This window comes from Ambystoma mexicanum, chromosome 9 (genome assembly GCF_040938575.1).
Source record: "Ambystoma mexicanum isolate Mex_15411 chromosome 9, UKY_AmexF1_1, whole genome shotgun sequence".
Taxonomy (NCBI): Eukaryota; Metazoa; Chordata; class Amphibia; order Caudata; family Ambystomatidae; genus Ambystoma; species Ambystoma mexicanum.
In genome coordinates, this window is record NC_090931.1 from 339,441,485 (window position 1) to 339,461,640 (window position 20,156).

General features: G+C 42.8%; 1 protein-coding gene across 1 annotated transcript in view; it reads left to right on the plus strand.

Moving 5' to 3' along the window:
• The window catches only part of LOC138487325 (uncharacterized), a 2,513,852-nt gene that overhangs the window by 2,201,242 nt on the left and 292,454 nt on the right, over positions 1-20,156 (plus strand). The window contains exon 87 of the mRNA XM_069613924.1: positions 6,682-6,862. Coding sequence (XP_069470025.1) covers positions 6,682-6,862 — 181 coding nt within the window. The remainder of the gene's footprint in view (positions 1-6,681; positions 6,863-20,156) is intronic.

Sequence of the window (20,156 nt, forward strand, 5' to 3'; positions counted from 1 at the left end):
ACCTTACCAGACCATGAGAATTAAAGGAGGATAATAGTCTGATGGTATTTCGAGTTATACTCTGGACAACAAGTGCCTCTCACATAGAAGTATATGCCATGCTGGACTGCGGAGCAGCAGGGAACTTTATGGATGCAGAATGTGTAAAGGAACAAAGAATTCCTACTAGGCAGAAGGAAAGATCCACTCCGGTGGAAGGGGTGGATGGTCCACCCTTGTCCTCAGGTCCCATCCAATCAAGAGACTATACCCTTACATATGGCCTTGGGAGAACATCATGAACTAATGGTATTTGATCTCATTAGAGCAGGTCATTTTCCCTAGGTGATAGGAATACCATGGCTAAGAAGACACAATCCGCAGATCAATTGGACTTCCAACTGCGTCCGGTTTGACTCTGCCTACTGTGAACACAACTGTAAATCAATTTATCAAGACAAGGAAGAAGATAAGGAGAATGGACCACCCCACCTCAAGGTGGTCTCATCTATTCCTCGACAGTACCAGGAGTACGCTGAGGTGTTTGAAGACACTATACCCAAACTCTTACCTCCTCATAGGCCAGAGGACTGTGCCATAGAACTCCATCCTGTGTCGGTCATCCCATTTGGCAGGATGTATCCCTTGTCTCTTTCCGAAAGACAAGCTCTCAGAACATATCTTGACGATAATCTTCAGAATGGACTCATTCAGGAATCAAGATCATCAGGAGGGGCCTCGTTATTTTTCATTCCAAAGAAGGATACTACCGAACTACGACCCTGTATTGACTACAGAGGGTTGAATCGGATCACTATTCAAGATCACTACCCCATGCCTCTGATTTGAGATATCCTAGAAGCAGTCAGAGGGGCTTCGTATTTCAACAAACTGGACCTCAGAGGAGCTTACCATCTCCTCAGAGTGAGGAGAGGAGATGAATGGAAAACCGCTTTTCGAACCCCATTCGGGTTATACGAATATAGGGTGATGCCCTTTGGCCTTGTGAATGCCCCTGCGGTCTTCCAAAGGTTCATTGACAAGATCTTCTCTGAGCTGTTCACGGAAGCACGCAGGCTCTGAGCGGCTTTACTGCTCCACTGGTTTTGTTGCCAGTAACACCGCGGATATCCCGGGCCCCGGACACGTTTAAAAGTGCAGCATTGGCGCGCTCGTGTAGGCGAAGCCTTGTTGACTTCCTCTAGAGGTCACGTTCAAGCCACCCTGCTGCATTTACATTTATTATTCCAAAAGAGCCTACGTTCAAGAAATGTTAAAGCCTTGAAAAATGTCCTTTCAGTGTCTACAATGGCGTACTAAAACCAATTAACTCTAAAAAGTTTTACACTTTCTTCTCAATCTTATAAAAGACCTTCCGAGAACAACAACGTGGGTTTCGTGCCTTTTCTAACGACACAGCACGATGTATATGAAGTACTCAACACTGTCAAATCATTAGAACATCTTGTTTCTCCTTTGTCCTAAAGACGGCTACATCTGCACCAACAGACAACGTTTTTTTGTGCATTGCCTGATTTCTTTTGGTGTCAATAGCCGAAACATATGTAGACTTTCACAAAATAAAACCTAAGAAATATCAGAGGTTCTTCTCACATGATAGAGCTAGTTCTACCTATAAATGCTCTACCTCTTCTCAGTTGATGTTGGTCATTGAGTGCTTACCCACTGGGTCCTTATTACTTTCGTTTTTCATGCTCTTATCCCACTAATATCATTGTGTCAATCTGGTAGTTTGATTCCACTTCACCACAACAATAGTGCACATGGATTGTTGTTTTTTAGTAAATCATTTTTTAGAGGTACTGTATTGTGACCAAAAATAAAAAAAAATAGTTTTAATTGTCACTATCTAGTGGTTGTTTTTCCCTTTCAAAAGAATTCCTTTTGTTACAACTTTATATGAATAAAGTTGAAATAATCTCCTGCAATTTGAATTGAACATCAGTCAATTGTGATTTTCACATCAAAATGTTTTTTTAAAAAAAAACCTGTTTTGTGCTTAGAACAAATTAACGAATGTACAGGTGGTTGTCTCTCCCAGAGACAGACACATCATTCACCTGACTGCAGGACCAAGGTCCCAGGGTCATCACCTCCCTCTCTCTCCCCTTGTGGGTTCTTTTCAAGATCTTCTCGGACATGTTGTTTGTGTCGGTAGTCATTTACCTGGATGACATTCTTATCTACACTCAAGAGCTCCAGAAACATCGTAAACAGGTCAGAAGGTTGTTACACAGACTCCGAGCGAACCACCTCCTTGTTAAACCTGAGAAGTGTCAGTTTGAAGTGACTTCGGTCTCTTATCTGGGATATATCCTCTCGAAGGAAGGAATCAAGATGGAGCCAGGGAAGATAAAGGCCATACTAGAATGGAAGGAGCCAATAAGTGTTAAAGAGGTCCAGTCTTTCCTGGGCCTAGCTAATTTCTATCGTCAATTCATCCCGAACTTTTTCAACCAGATGTTACCCATTACAGGTCTACTCAAGAAAGGAGTTACATTCTTATTTGGTCCTGAACAAAAGGAAGCGTTCTTATGTCTCAAGGAGATGTTCACCTCAGCTCCCATATTGGTGCAACCAAATCAAGCAAGGCCCTTTATAGTGGAAACAGACACCTCTGGGGGAGCGGTGGGAGCCATTCTCCTGCAAGAGGCGGAAGACGGACTCACACATCCAGTAGCTTATTATTCAAAGACTTTGACTACGAGTGAACGCAATTACTCGGTTCTAGAAAGAGAACTACTGGCCATTAAGTTGGCATGTCAAGAGTGGAGACATTTGCTTCAGGGAGCAGCTCACCCTTTTCAGGTACGAACGGATCACCGTAACCTCAGAGCGTTGCAGCAGATGGAGTACACCAATACCCGACATGCCCGATAGGCATATTTTTTCTCCCAATTTGATTTCAACATCTCTTACTCGGATCAGAAAACAGGATGGCCGATGCTCTCTATAGATGTCAAGGAGAGGAAACAAACCTTTATCAAGATCACGACCTCTTACTTCCCAACCTGAAGGTCATGGCAAGTGTCACGTCATTTCTTCAAGAACTTACAACCCAATACGGTCTACTGCCCGCCTTCCCAACCACAGTTACTCAGGCCAACGATGATCTGTACTACCATGGAACGGCGTTGTTCCTCCCTTCTAAGAATCTTCAGGAACAGATCCTTTCATGGTGCCATGATACCCCCCTCGCTGGACATACTAGTATCAGGAAGACCCAGGATCTCATAAGCCGAAGGTTCTGGTGGGCCGAACTACACAAGGATGTGGAAAGATATGTATCGTCATGTCCAATTTGTGCAGCAAACAAGTACCAAACGGTTAAACCATTGGGCAAACAGCAGCAACCTATTCTACTGGCCCGGCCTTGGGAACACATTTCCATGGATGTTATCGTTGACCTGCCAGAATCTGAGGGAAAGACTGCAATAATGGTGACAGTAGATGCTTGCAGTAAGATGGCTCATTTTTCAGCACTAGAAGGTCTCCTGTCAGCCCCTAAGACGGCTTCAGTCTTTCTCCAAGAAGTAATACGTATTCATGGATTACCCCGGACCATAATTTCTGACAGAGGTACTCAATTCACCTCCAAGTTCTGGACATTGTTATGTCAACAATTAGGGATTAACCGAGAACTGTCTTCCGGTTTTCACCCCCAAAGTAATGGTCAGACAGGGAGACTCAATGCCGGACTGGAGCAATACTTGAGATTTTTTTGTAGCAATAGACAGGAGAAGTGTTCTTCATTCCTAGCACAGGCCGAGTTCGCTTATAACAACAACTATCACTGGACCGGAATGCTGCCGACCAGATCTCCAGCCATAGATGACAGATTATCAAAACTCACAAAGGTACATAAAATGGCTAAAGAAGCACTTGAGGACAGTCAACAAGCACAGAAGAAGTGGGCAGATAGAAGTTGACGATCCAATCCAGAATGGAAGTCCGGACAAAGGGTCTGGTTATCTAAAAAGTATCTACCTAGATGGATACATACCGGCAAGTTTGCCCCACCATATCTAGGACCTTATCCCATTGTAAGACAAATAAATCCAGTAGTCTATGAACTACGCCTACCTAAAGGTCTTCAGAGAGTACACCCATTGTTCCACACTTCTCTACTCAAGGAATATAAAGAGGATCCTTTTCTACGCAAGACTCAGAAGACCAAGACACGGACTACTGGAGAACCACAAGTATGAGGTGGATTACTTGGTGAATTCACTTTATCGCCAGGGAGGTCTTCAATATCTAGTCCATTGTAAGGGTTACTCCATGGAAGAAAGAACTTGGGAACCCAGTCACCATCTGCATGCCCCCAGGTTATTGAGAAGGTTTCATCTGAGATACCCGGGGAAGCCAGGGGGTTTCCGTAGGGAGAGAGGTTATACTGTCAGGACCCGTCCCTGGAAGCTTTGGCATACGTGGAAGGTATCGTCACGAAGATCCTTTAAGCAACGGGCTAGCCCTCAACCAAGATGGCGGACACCGTTATTTAAGCAAGCCCCGCCCACCATCCAGCGCGTTGTATCTGTGTTATCCGCCTCAATACGTTTGCTCCGGCTAAACCTCTGTTTGGCTTTTTCTCTGCCTTCTACTGTTCCTCGTCAGCCCGCCAGCCCGTGCTACTACTCCCCTTCTCTTGTTCTCTCTACACTCTGCCGCCTCGTATCCTCCGCCCTTTCCTTTCACTTTAGGCTTTTTGCCATTCAGACTTGTGGCCCCCGGTCTGCCACCCTCGCGATTCTTCACGTTCCTCCCTCATCCTCCGTCCTTTCCTTTCACTTAAGGCTTCTTGCCGTTCCGACTTGCGGCCCCCTGTCTGCCACCCTCGCGATTCTTCGCGTTCCTCCCTGATCATTTAGTGGATCTGCCTTTCTCTGGTAAGTAGGGACTTTGTCTATAAACTGCCCTTTTATCCTTTGTTGTTACGCTTCCGGTCTTCTACTTTGTTTACCTCCTGTCTTCCTCTACAATTACTCCACTCATTAGTCCATGGCAACTACAGTTCGGATTGGGAACTGGTTTACCTGAACCTCCCCATCATACCCTCATCATTGTCTACAGCACGGATCAAAATTACCTGAACCTTTACTTACCTGTACGATCATCTGGATCCGGCTACTGAAGAAGCTCTATCCAAGGACCCACCTCCTGGAACATTTTCACAGGGTTTTTTGCCTTCCACCGGCTTTTTCCCTGTTGCGGGGGCTTGGCTCCTCGGGGCCCCCCAAGACAGGTTCCACTTTCTGTCGAGGTGGCCTCCGAGGGAGCCAGGCCCTATTTATATGACAGGAAGTCCCGAGAGAAACCCACCAAGGATAAACCCAAGGCTCCGCGGAAGCAATCACTACTCACTAAGGACGGACAAGAAGAAGCAACAGGTGAGGAGCAGGGTGGTGAAGGGGAACAGTCTCACACTTTTGCAGTCTGCCAGTCAATTGGGCTTTGAACTGGGCCTCCTAGAGGCTCTCTGCGTCTGAGAAATAAATGGAGTTTCTTCTTGGTTTCGGTGTAGCTCGACCCAAAGTCTCTTCTGATCTGACCATGTGATTGGGAGACAGCAGTTTCAAGCATTTTGTAGCATTTAATTCTATTAAAAGATGAACTCTTGAAGCCTTCAGTGTATTTCCATTCTATTTCAAATAGAAGTTTGTTTCTTTCTCACGTTCACTGTAACTTCTGGATTGAGACCCAGGCTCACAGTGGCCTCGTCTTCTTGATGCTGGGCCAGCCAAGCCTTTCTTTAATTTCTCTCTCGCCATCAGTAATTTTTCATCTACGCCACACTGAAAACTCTTTCCAATCACGGGGGTCAGCCTTGCTTAAAGTGCACTGTGGAATATCCAGGTTCTATACATACCTATACATTGGCGCATCACCGCAAAACTATTCACTATGCAGCCAACCTTAAGATTACTTTGTCTACTTGCATTCCTGCGTCTGTACAAGTGTAAACTGATTTAAATGTTCTTCAGCATTTCTGTAGCATGAGCATCTTCATCTCAAGCCCGAAATGTTGCTCATCTTTACCATCTTCTCTTCAGAGCGTATAGAATGTCTATATTCTCCTGCCTCATGCATTTTTTCCAGGTGCATAATCTTCTACTCCGCATGACGTCAGCAATCATCTCCTTCATTCGTTTTCACGCTTCTTAAGGTTTTCTTAATGGATACCTTATTTCCATGATTTTCTGTGGTACAGGCATGCTTGCTGGCACTGCACGTGTTGCAATTTCCGGTTCCCAACATATAGGCAGCATGGGTGCAGAGCTTTTGTTAGGGGTACTTGACTCCACCTCTAGACTTGTACACTCCAACATTCTTTTATTTTCTACCCCAGCATTATTGCATGTGTTTGGTTGTAGTCACGTCTAGGGAGAGTATGTTTAGGGATGACTTCCATTGTGTTATTTTGTCTACTGTTAAACTGAATTTTCAATGTTCTGGAAAATGTTGTATCAGTTGGCAGGATACTCTTCTATTGCCATTGGGGTTTTATTCCTATTCCGTTGTATTTCATACATTTTGTTTGGCTTGCTTTTCTTTATTTGACAACATGTAAAATCTGTAAACAGAAAGGTTAAAAAAACACGTAAAGCAATGAATACATTATTTTTTCCATCTCTTTTCTCCATTATGTTGTATTGACTTATTGTCATGTCCGTCCCTCAGGATAGAAGTATTCCTGCATCCATTGTAAGCATCAAGAAGGGATGCGCTCCTGAGCTCAAGGCATCCCTAGATGATATGATGAATCAAGATGGCTGGCTCATCATCGAAAACCTTCAGCTTGCGTCCAAGGCAGTCCTCGAGGAGCTGCATCAAAGCATGCTTTGTGCAAAGAGGATGAAAGGTAAATGAAGCTGCATGCGACGGGCCGATTTACCTTGGACTTACACCTGGAGATGGCTATTTGATTCACAAAGAAGTTATTATGGGTAGCTCTGGCATACCTCTTACTATAAGCAAGCCAAGAGTATGTCAGTGTACCTCACAGTAACGTCTTCAGAATCGTTATTTGGATTGCCAATTTTGTGACATAAACATATACCAACAAACCCCCTTGCATTTTGTTCATGCTTTCGCGGTTGCATGTCTGATGTTATGTGTTGGTATTCTCTTAGACTTAAGGCCTAATTTACAAACATGTTTTGAAATGGGAAAGTCCCATTGAAAATTGTTTTGTAAATAAGTAGACTTTTCTGAGATATAATGCTGTCCCCTCCCACCAAAGATGAGGTTCTGGGAGTGCATGTCATACTACATGCTGTAGACACAATCAATCGGGATCAGGTCAGGTGGGCCATTTCCAATTGAGTCTCCTTGAATAAGGATGAGCCATAGAAAAAGCAAGCATGAATTACTCACCTTGCTCTCCCTTCCTTCTCTGTCTCTCAGTAACGTCCTGTCTTTCTTTGTACATCACTCCGTTGCTTTCTAGCTAGGTTCCATAAATACATACATTCATACAGAGCGTCCTGCTTGGTTGCAAATGGGGCTACATATGTAAATATCACATATTGTATGCGTTTCCCAGACAATGCTGAACGGACATTGTATTGCATGGCGCCTTCGTTCAGTACAGATGTTGTAGGCCACAGGCTTCTGGAATAAGCAAAAGAAACACTGAAAAATGTCAAGAGTGACACAAATATGACATAGTTTGAGGGAGGGTTTTGAAAACCTCAGTGGTGTAATGACTATGACAGCTTGGTTGTGTGATATTGAAGATGGGCTATTGTGAATTCGGCAAGTGGTGATTTGGTGACCCAGCATGGCAGCATCATTGTGATGGTTCTTTGGGATTTCCTCGAGATGTTTTCATCAAGGAAGAATTCATCAAATTTCTTTTTTTTGGTAGGATATTTTACCGCAAATGTATGGGGAGGAGACCCCCTCGCTGCTCCCCCACCCACTACCTTTTGTATTACCCTAACCCACCCCCTAACATATATTTGGGGTAAAATTAGTTGACAAAAATGTGCTGATTTCTCCCTCGATGGAAGAACCTGTAATGGAATCTACCAATTCCATTGTGATGCCTGCTGTAATGTGATTTGTAAGGCTAGACACCCAAGGCAGATAAACGTATGTGGTTTCGTTTAAGGGTGGTAGTGTTTCTACAGTAGGACATGCATTCATTCCCTCCTCTCCAGGCTAATGGGCTCTTAGTTCATACATTTGGCAAGACTAGATATCGAAAAAATTGTCTTGTTATGAGTGGGATTCTTCAAAATACCTTGAAATCAGGATGAATCAATAATGCCACTTGCTACAAGTAGAAAACACATTCTTTTTAGGTTGGTTATTGATTAGTCCTCCCAAACAGGTCATCTACTGTACTGTGGCTCCTGGAAAGATCCATAGATAGGTGGAATTGAACCCATTTTCTAAACCGATCAGTTGAGACATGGGGGGGCAAGGGGGGTCAGCGGCAAAGTCAACGTTACAGACACTAGCAACTTTGTGCAAATTTGCAGATATCTTTTCATAGGCTGAATTTTATGTTTTAGATACACATTACACATCATTGTATGCTATACACTGTTGTTTTATTGAAATAAACTACGGAAAGGTAATTTACTTTGGGCCTGATCACGGGTTGGGTGGTAGCTTTTGAATTCGGTGGTAATGCTATTACCACTGCATTTAATGATCCATCCAATCCTGAGTATGGCCACATTTACCTCCAGCTCAAAGCTGGAGGTAAATGCACCAGCGGAATGAAGCATGAATGAGCATTTTCGGCACTATTAGTGCCGGCGCAGTTTGCGCCGGTGCTAATAGCGCCCCCAGTCCCATTTGGTATAATGTACCCAATGAGGAATGGGCAATAACCGTTAACCCGCTACTCGTGATCCTGCCCTAATAGCACTGGACCTAGTAGCGGTAACGCTATTTGCCCTGGCCATACCCGTGATCAGGCATTTTGCCAAGGTAGGGAATGGTGGGTTGGAAGTTGTGGAGCATGATGGGTCTCACTCCATTACAAGAAGAAAACAAAGCTACTAGGAGAACAATTTACAAAAAAACAAAGCTACAGCAAAGTAAATTACCACCCAGTTGTTTCTTTTGATGTAACAATGTAGAACTGTTTATACAGTTTTGGGAGCAAATTGTAACTCAGACTCTGTTGTAGCAGATCTGTATTTAGCTCTATAATCACAGGTTGCACGCTGGTGTCTGCAGAAGGTTAGTTAACCCACTGAGTTATCTTACTGTGGTACTGGAGCCTGTGGAGTACCCTGTACTTCCCCTTTTCTGTATGGTAGACTTGCACTTAGAGTAGATAATGCCTCCTGTATCTGTGTGCCATACTCCCTATGTGGAAGGATGCTAAAATAGCGGGGCGGGCAGCCATCTTTCACACAGCTGGTCCAGTATGGCAAAGACACGGTGCAGATCATCTTGGAAGTGTGCAGGGACTCCACAGTCCAGCCCAAACCACTAGACATATCATTTGACAATTGTGATTTGTTTGGTTCAAGGATGACCAGAGCCTCCGGACGTTTAGAGATTCTCGTCAGATGATGAGATTGTTGTTTCTGTCGGCACGTGCATCTTTATCTTTTTTTTCATTTTTTCAATCTCCTGACTAAGGATCGGACTTGGGTGCAACAGTGAGTGTAGCAGCTTCAGCAACTGCATCAGAAACGGTGTTATTATCTGCAGAGGGGTACATGTGCATCACGAGAGAAGCCAGAACCCTCTGCACTTCCTTCAGGCTCAGGTCTCAAAAACCAAGCACAGTAGAACCACGCGACATTGAGGGGAAAACAAAATACTTTTGTTTTTACCCCAATGTTGCATGAGTCTCCTGTAGTGGGCAGGGTTTGGCTCTTCAAAAGGGCATGGTAGGAAACAACTTCCGACAAGTGGACACTTCAGATCTTGGACAAAGGTCATCATTACCCGTCCTTCATGTGAAAACCCTACTGAAATCCCCTTGCTTTGCCTATGCCTTCTACGGACCCCAAGCAGTGTCGCCACTCATGCTGAAGATATTAGTGGTTGTTACACCAGAGCAATCAGAAAAGATTGACATTCATGTCACTTCCTAGCTCCAAAGAAGGAGGACTCAGATAAATCATAGATCTGAGTTTCCTCAACAAGCTTCTCGAAAGGACCAATTCAACATTGTCACCCTTGCACAGAACCTCCAGGCTTTGGAGCTGCACAATTACATTGTGTCTTTAGATTAAAAGGACATATACTACCCATCCCAAACCTCTGACATATCTGTTATTGTGTGGGTAGCACACAGTACCATTTGGCGTTGCTCCCAGTTGGCCTCATTTCAGCCCTGAGATTATTCCCAAAGGTGATGGCAGTGATGGTTTTTCCTTTGCACAGCAGATGAGTTGCATGTATTTTCTTAACTATTAGCTCGACAACTGGCTCCTGATGGCCAGCCCATAAAAGGAGCCTTATTGGACTCAGAGACGACCTGTGCTCTTCTTCACTTATAAGGTTTCTCTATAAACCTAAAGAAGTCCTTTCTGGCCCCCTCCACAAGCTTACAGTTTATAGGGGCAGAATATGGAGTGAGGCATGGCTTTCCCTCCACAAAGAGAATTACATATATGCAGACCACAGTAACTCTTTCAGATGAACAGGGGACTATTGGGTGGGGTTTTCTTGGGGATGCTAGGGCTCATGGCGTCCTGCATCTTCATTGCAAGACTGAAGATGCAGTTGCTACAGTGGTCTCTGAGGGGCATGACAGATATTATCCTGGTGCTCCTTCAGGCTCACAAGGGTCTTCTTTGGTGGACATTCACAGCCTGCTTACTTCTGGGTGCCTCATCCTGGCAGCCGTGGCTGACAGTCGCCCTAGTCATGGATGCATTCCTTCTAGGATTGGGAGATGGTCTGCAGACTGTGTGAAGGCCCCGGGAATTCCTTTCACGTTAACTAACTGCCACTTAGTCAGTCTATCTGACATTTTTTTCTTTTTTTGCCATCAAGGGTTCGACTGTTCAAGTCCTCACATCTACACCACTGGTGTTAGGTTGTTTAAACTTTGGCTTTGGATGATCAAGACTGAGGTAACTGTGACAGCGTATCACCTTGCCAGCAGTTTTAATGTGCAAGCAGATGCGCTGAGTCATCTGTTGGGGTTTTCATACAAGTAGGAGCTAAAGGTGCGATCTTGGAGGAGATTTTCTCCATTTGGGGCTTGCCCAGATCTATCTGTTTACGACCAACACAGGCAAGAAGTGCAAGACATTTTGCTTCAGGGAGTTTCCAAAGGGGAGCTCTCTGGGACATGCACCTGTGATTCCCTGGATGTTTGGCGTGGTCTACAGGCTCCCTCCATTCCCCTCTGTTTCCTTTGGTGCTGAAGAATGTGGAAAAACCGTGATCTTGATTGCTACGGACTGAACATGGAATACCTGATACGCGCCATGCTGACATACTGTAGCCTCCTTGGAGAATCCTTTTGGGGGAAGATACACGACCTAATCAGGTGATAATGTGCTTCTGTGGTGTGCAGCTGTGTGTTTGGAGGTGCTGGAGTGGAACATTGCAGAAGTCGAGTCTGCTTTCACTGTCTGTAATGTGGAGGAGGAGCTTTCACCTGGCAGCACACGCACAGGATTGAAAAACACACTATATGCGCAGAGTGCAGCTGTGTGTTTGAGGTACTGGAGCAGAACATTGCAAAAGTCAAGTCTGATTTCCCTGTTTGTGATCTGGAGGAGGAGCTGTCGCCTGGCAGCACAAGCACAGGACTTAAAAATACACTATATGCACGTAGCGCCCACAGTGTGCAGCTGTGTGTTTGGTGGCACTGGAGCAGAACATTGCAGAAGTCAAGTCTGCTTTCACTGTTGGTGATCTGGAGGAGGAGCTTTCACCTGACAGCACAAGCACAGGACTTAAAACACACTATATGTGCAGAGCACAAGCAGTGTGCTGCTGTGTGTTTGGTGTCTGGTGCCAGTGTAGTGACGGTGAAACCCTTGGGGAATTCTGGAGCGTGGGCGGTAAGAGGCAAAACGTGCTGCATTTTGCATATGGTGCTATTAAAGTGACCCTACTGCTACAAATTGGTCCCCACCCTGCATGGCACGGTAAAGCTCTGCCACCCACTATGACCAACTCGCGTCCTGGATGCACACACTTGGACATAGCCCTCACAGTACCGTGAAGTGAGGCAGAAGCATAGGAAGCAGTCTGCCGCAAGGTCAGAGTTTGGTTTCTAGGGCCTGAGCCCGATGACAGCTCATGCCGCTTATCACTGCTGCGGCAACTGCAAAGGGTTGGTTGGTTACAAATGTATTGTGCACCGCTTAAGTGCTGCCCAGCCTGGTGTCACCTCACACCAATGGCTGGCAGAGCTTAGCATTGCAAATTACCCACCATCCACCTATTTAGAGAATCTCTGTCTTAGTGTGCAACGAGCACAGTGACAGCCTCTACCTCAAAGGGATGAAGAACGCGGCCACTAGGAAATACAGCTTGTTCACGTCCTATTAAAAGACCAAGCAGTCCAGAGACCAACGCTAAAATGTATTTAAAAAGTTATGACTGATAAAGTGGCAGAAACTCAACCTCCTATCACAGCCTTTGTAAACACTCTGTCAGCTCCTATCAATGTGGAAAATCATTTGTCTACATCATTCTCTCAATCTCCAATAACACCCCAATCCTCACCTACTATTGACAATAACCAATCCTTATTACAAATATATATATAAATAAATAAACAAACAAACAAACAAACAAAACGTGCTTGGGACTGCAGCTTGATTCGCTGGGAAACATGGAGCCACCTGATCCATTCTCCCAGCCTCCCCGGACCTCGCAAGGTGTGCTTCAGCTTCTGACTTCCTGGATACCACGGCCTGTGACAGTGATAGCGAAAGTGAGCTAGAATACTCAACCGCTTGTAGCTACTGCAGCACCAAAGAGGACACACAAATCACATTTAAACTAAATGCAATTGCTTCTAATATAGAAGCGTTAATGATCCTGTGCTCTACCATCGCACAGGAGCAGAAGCAATTTAAAGGTGGTGGATGTAATCTTGGAGAACTCTGAACATCTGCAAGCGGGTTCCCCGGAAATTATCAGGGAAAAAAAGAATACTTGATCACAATATGAAAACATCCCACTGCAAAAATGTCTTACCGCCTCTGCTGGAAACTGCTCTACCAAGCCTGACTTGCAGGAGGCAGACTGCATCGACCTCCAAACATCTTTAAATGATGATTGGGATTATGAGGAGATCCTGATCCCACCTCCCCCAAATATTTCAACAAAAAATAGAAATCCAACAACTGATCTGGCAGTGTATGGAAAGACAGGGAAATGCACATTGCTGAAAAACAAGGAAAAAGTGTGAAACCACAAGGCTGCCGATAGGCTAGGGCCATCTTCTATTGCCTTTGCTTGTAAAAAAGCTAATCAGGTCATGGCCTCAAAGACCACAGTGTTGCATACTTTAAGCGATGGTGCGGTCAGATTAGCTCAGCTGCAAGACCCTTTAGATCACTGGCTCGAGGTACCAGAAGCGCATGAGACGGTGGGAACGACATCAGCCAAGCCTGAAAACTCCTCAAGCAATGTATCTATTCAAACAGAAAAGAACATCGTTATCCAAGCATCTGAGGTGGCAGCTATTGCTGGGCTCTCTCATAGCAGCGTTTGTCCTAAGATACAGCCTCAACAGATGCCTGAAAAGGTGAATAAAGCGCGGCCAGCCTGACGAATAGGAACATTTTTGCAATCAATGATAACACAAGCATGCTGGGGAAATGGGCAAAATTAGAGGAAACATACCCTACTGATCGTAGCCCCTTTTTAAACCGGTAAATCATCATGGAAATGTTCTCAAAGATCACCCAGTTAACAATGATAAATTCTGCTGACATCATCCACATGAATCTTCATATGTTTGACAGTCTTTGAAACTGGGCGATCATAGAATTTGTCTCCCCTTGATGGTGGCTCTGCTGAAACAATCTGCTCCTGAACTTGAAATTCTTGGCTTTGGAATTACAGTCTGCAGTAAAACAGCTACTAGCTGATCCTTCAAACACAGTTAAGACATTTCAGCAAGCTGCAGGCAAGCCATATCCCTGTGAGAAAAACCAGGGCTCTGAACACAAATCTCTATTTGCTTCTATTGCCAGTCCTTTGCTTCAACTGCTTAGAAATAAATCTCATTGAGAAATGGATCTGCGAAGCACCAATGCCCAGCAGTGTTTGACATAAAGCTACTGATCTAACGCTATCATGGATATCATGGAACACTAAAGACCATTGCACGTTTCTTGGCCAGCCACGAGGACTGCTTTGTTTAACTTCATCTGACATTTTCCTGCTATTGTAAACCTGGCTCACTAGTAACTTTAACACTGACGGCTAGAACATTCTATGCAACCCTGCTAAAAGATCACGCATAGGTTTGCCGAGTGGTGGCCTGGCTATAGGTGCTCAAGCCATTATCTCATTGGAACTAGTGCGCTTCGACGACGCCTCACCTTATGTTATGTCGGCTTCCTTAACCTTCCCAGAATCCAACGAAAGAACCCTAGTGCTAACGTTTACGACCCTCCAAATAGCAAGGCTAAATTGAAAATCCAACAAGCAATTGCAAATTTCATCGTATGGTGGTATAAGTATCTAACTAGTATGTTTCTGATGGCGGGAGACTTCCATGCTCGTGATCTACACCTAGGATCACATCTAGATACAGGCATGGAAATGAACCAGTCATGTGAAATATATAGGAATGGTGGCACTGATCATGGATCGATGAATTTATTTGATGGGAGTGACTTGATTATCCCCCCTAGAAAAATCCCTGATCTTCACGATTCCAAGTACACTTGGACCAACGACTCCTCCAAATCATATCTAGACTACGTGGTGGCAAACATAAAAATGGCTAGTAGCTGTGGCCCATTAAATATAGGCCAAAATGATCCTAGCGATCATGCAACACTCTCATCGACCACTAGAATGAAGCACTTGCATGCTATCTCTTTCATTCCAACTGTAGTCAAATTAAACAACACCAGAAATCGTGTCATGTGGTCCGCTAAAAAGATGATATATATTAATAACATGATTCTAACATATAAAGACCGCCTTGAACCCTGGCTGGCCGTGCATATTTGGAATGTCGAATTGATGGTAAAAAACGTGGTGGACAAAATTCCAGTTGTGGGGCCAGAAAAGCTAACCTGTCTAAATTCGATCCTGTCATCTGGCACAGAAAGGCTCTTTTCTGTGAGGACTGGGTGAAGATCAGAAAGCTACATTATCTCTCGCCAAATGAAAAAGAAATATCCAAACTAGCTTTGCTTACAACCCGATATAAAAATCGGCTGATCCAGCACGAGCATTCCTTGGTTAACATGAATTGGCTAACTCTATTTTAAATCTTGAAGTCCAATGACAGCAAAAAATGTTGGTCGCGTTTTAGGGAGTTCTTGGCTGGTTCAACATCTTTAGCACTTAATGCTGTCTCTGAATCAAAATGGGCAGTGCATGTTACTCAATTATATGTGCTGCTGGATGGAGTGAAAACCAACTTGGTCAGATAAATCTGACAAAACAAGTTTTTTTACAAGGGATTCGAGGAAGAAGATATCATTATGATAATCAAAACATTTAAATCTTCCTGTGCTCCAGGTCCAGGTGGAGTAGCAAATATAATATTGAAGAAAAAAACAGAATTCTGGGCAAAAGTCCTGTTAAAGTTATTCAGACATATTGAGGCCACGGGATGCATCCCAGAAAGCTGGAGCAGATACATACTTATACCTGGTCACAAAAAGGGTCCCAGACACGATCCCCTTAATTACAGGCTCCTAGCAATGCTAGACTCAAGCCAAAATATATTCTCACTAATATTGTTTAGATAACTTTGCTCGAAACACATGTCAGTCTGACCTCGTACTGAATAAATTGCATTTGGAATATTTTTCGCAGTGTCACTGTATTTTTCTTGATCTGACTCTAACCTATATTGTTGCCTTGTTCACTATAGCAAAGCCTTTGATCTTGTGTCCGATGAACTGCTGTGGATCAAACTCATACGCTGGGGGATAAATCCACACCTATTAGTGTCTGTATTCAGATAGAACAGTTGTGGTTCGGCTAAACAAGGAGGTGTAGTTGAGCTTGCACATTGATACCAATACAGGAATGAAGCAGGGGTGCATTCTTGCCCCCCTGTTCTTCAATCTATATATCTCAGACATGGACACATTGATCAAAGCAGCAAGGACCTTTCCACCCAAAGTAAATGGCATGGCAGTGTCATGGATAGGATACGCTAATGACACTGTCCTCTTCGACCAGACCCCCTGTACCTTCAACGCTCAATAGATACCTTGGCCTCCTTTGCACAAGACAACTACATGAAAATGAACACACACAAAAACTAAAATCATGTGCCTATGGGGTCACTGCCAGAAAAGCTGACCTTTACAAGGAAATTGGCAAAGACAACGTCAAAGTGGTTGATAGCTATATATACCCAGGCTTCCCACTAAGGCTCAATCCCACCATTCAGTTCACAGGAATATTGTGTCCACTAAGACTTGGAGAAAATGGCTAATTATTAAACAATATTCTGTCACTGCGGGTGGAAATAACATAGAAGGCTTGTTAATCATCTATAACACAAGCATCATCCCAGTCATATTTTACAGTCTTCAGGCACTCACCCAAAATATGTCAATAGGTTGGATACATTTGAGGGAGTCCTTTGGTCTGCTATGAATTTGCCCAGTCCTATACCAGTTGAGGTGTTACGGATGTCATTTGGTATCTGCTCTCTTACCACCTCTTGGTTAGTCCAATGCACCTTCCTATATCTGAAACTGTTCTCTCCCCAGAACAATGCAAATAAACTTGTACAGATTTTGAGTGCCAATGATGGAAACAGAAAAGACAACAACTTTATTCTTGATCTGGAAGAACCGACCAAAGTCTTACTGACTACTCTGGGTATTTCTTTGGACCAGGCGTATGACCTACCAAACATTGACCAGATCCTAAAACAGAAGTCAAGAGAATGGAACAGAATAAAAAATGTGGGTACATTAGGCAACAAGAAAAGATATAAGGTTTATTCAAAACAGAGCTTTTCCTTAAATGATCCTCCCACATATCTGACCTAGTACTGTGATCAATCTCTGAAACGATTCCTCTTACATCTGCACTTCAACTTATTGCCAACTTGGGAATATTATGGAGCCTGAAAAAACATCCCATATGAGTTACGACTGTGTCGATTCTCCCAGCTAGAGATTGAGACTGACCAACACATTTTAAACAAATTCCTTGGATTAGAAACTCAGTATGTAAAAGGATATGTGAAATTTGTTACGACAGTTGAACAAATTGAATCGAATCAATTTTGGAGCAGCATTTACAGGGCGTAATCAATTGCTATCACTGCTGCTGCATATTTTATTTGGAAGGCTGTTCAAATGATTTTAGACTGACAATTAAGTTGACTATTAACTTTCTATTTGTAATAAGATATGTGGTATTATTTTTATGCAAATCTTTTATTTTTATATATTATAACACATGTAGTGCTTAAGGTTTGAACATTAACCAATTGCACAATAAACAATAAAAACAAGATAATGTGTTTGAACCTAGTGCTAGAACATGGAACCTTAAGCCTGTCTTTGGAGAGGTTGATACAAGGATTGGGATCTTTCAGAGGAGGCTCATGGTGTGAATGCTTTCTGCAAGGCACCCAGCTATCTATGAATGTCGCTGATGCAAATTTACAGTTTTGTGCCAGGACAGAGGGCAGTGTGCTTCACTGGTACTGTGCTTGTATTCTATTTGCCATTGGCCAAATCAGGGCACTATAAAAGGCCATCTTGATGCCATGTCTGTCTTCAAAAAGGGTGCTGGAGCATGGCCCATTTTCTCTGTTATGTGTTCCAAATATACCTTGCACTCTTGTTCCTCTCAGCGTTTTATACATTTAAGTTATGTATGTCTTGACAAATTTGGTGGAAGTATGTGTTTTGGATGTTAAAGGTGCAGAGGAGAAACTACAGCCCTGGCACATGGGTTGTATATGGGAAAACTTGAAAAAGAAGGCTTCCCTTATTTGGGGAACTCGCTTCCCCTGCACACTATCTATGGCTCAATAAATAAGCCCAAATTTCTAGAGAATGTTTATCCTGATTTGGGGATTTTTAGTAGTTACATATACATTTAATACAAATTACTTTCTCAGTGTTCAAATCTCAATTATTTCAAGGCAATCACTCTTAAGGTTCTTTTCTTCAGTTAAAATCTTTTATTGCCTAACGCGTTTCGAGACTGTATCTCTTCTTCAGGGGCTATGTTTTCTCCAAATAATGTATTCAGAAGTATACCATTAGAAATTCTTCAATTATTTAAAAAATATGTACACTTGTTATAAAATTAAACTGTGTGTCAATATTCCACATTTTCAAAAATTACTCGTATATCTGAGTATTAATTGTGCACATAGAGAAATTGTTTTCCCATTTCTTTTACTTTTTTGGTCCATCTTGGTTTTAGACTGTTCATCTGTCAATGTGACATTGAATTTGGATATGTTGATCCCAACTCTTATAAACTCTGTGGTATTACCATTCAGTCACATACATGTTTGAACAGAACTTCTGTACAAAGCATAAATCAGTAAAGTAGTGGCTAGTTGCTGACCTGTACCTTTTTATAAAAACCATGAAGGACGATGTCCCATTCTTTCATCTGAGACAAGACTCATGTGTACATTGAAGGGGTTTCCTTCTCTATTCTCTTCGTTACTTCTTGTGACGCCTAAATGGATTACATGTCATTAAATACCTATTCTTTCTACATCAGTGACTATTACTATTTAGTAGGACTCTACTTACAATGTTGGTTTTGTTCCAGATTTTACTTATCGATTGATGGTTATGGCGGAATAATCTTAATTTTCTAGTAGTCTTATCCATATGAGACTGAATTTCACCCTTTAAATCTGTTGGAAACATAGACTTTTCTATTTAGTATTAGGAAAAATAAACTTGAATGCCACCTCATAATATGTAGGATTACCTGTATCAATTGTACATTGGGGAAGAATAGGAAGGTGGATGGTCTGGATTAATGTCCAATACCCGTCTGGGATAAAAATTAGCGGTCCTGTAGTCCTCTGTCATACAACAAAACACGTTTACAGTGTTTTGGTCCAAATATTGTGTCCTTTGGGAAGCTAGGAGAATAACTCGATTTGGAGATAAATTGAATTTGGAGAAAATACGCTACCTAAACCCTATCAAGATGACCGCTTAATAAAGTAGAGTCATCATGTTTATGTGACGTCATCACGTATAGCGTCAGTGATGTCGCAGTAGTAAACAAAATGCTGTAAAATGCCGTTAATTACAGACTGGACCCTTACTGGTCTAATTTAAAGCCATATGTTGTTTTTAGTTAAAGTGCTAAATATTACATAAAGTACAAAATATAATCTAAAATATAGTTTACATTTTGTTTTTTTAATAAAAACAATATCCGTCGGAATATTGGTCATACTGTTAACTAAGGTTCGTCTAGTTATTAGATAATGTTTGTTATCTAGTGGTACTTCAGTTTACATATGAAGTTAGAGATTAGAGATGCCCCTCATGACGAAATGCTGGCTCATGAGTGTTATAACTATACAATAAATGACGTGTCTAATCTAATCAGCTGTCCATTTGGTTATGTCTAATATAAGTCCATCTTAAGTAGATCCTATTTGTTAATTATCTAATGAGACACATGGTGTCCTACATCTAGGGCCCACAACCCTAATGACTGTCCTTTTCTTAAAGTTGGCTTCACTTAGTGAGTACAGGAAATTAGATTGGGTGTATCTGTTAAATACATACTACGATCGTGCAAGAACGGTCTATTCAGTTTTCTAGACCCTTGAGGGAAATCAGAACTCTTTGCCTATACTCGTTATTTTATTCTTTGGTGACATTGTGCAGTCTGCTTCTAGAGGCCCAATATTGATATTAGTGAGCTTGGAAATTGAATTTGGTTGTTAGCTTAAGGAGAGAGAATTTTTAATAATCAATTAATCCTGACTATACTAGCTTGATTCTTTAAAAAAACAACACCCTTTTAAGGTTTTACCATCATATTGGACC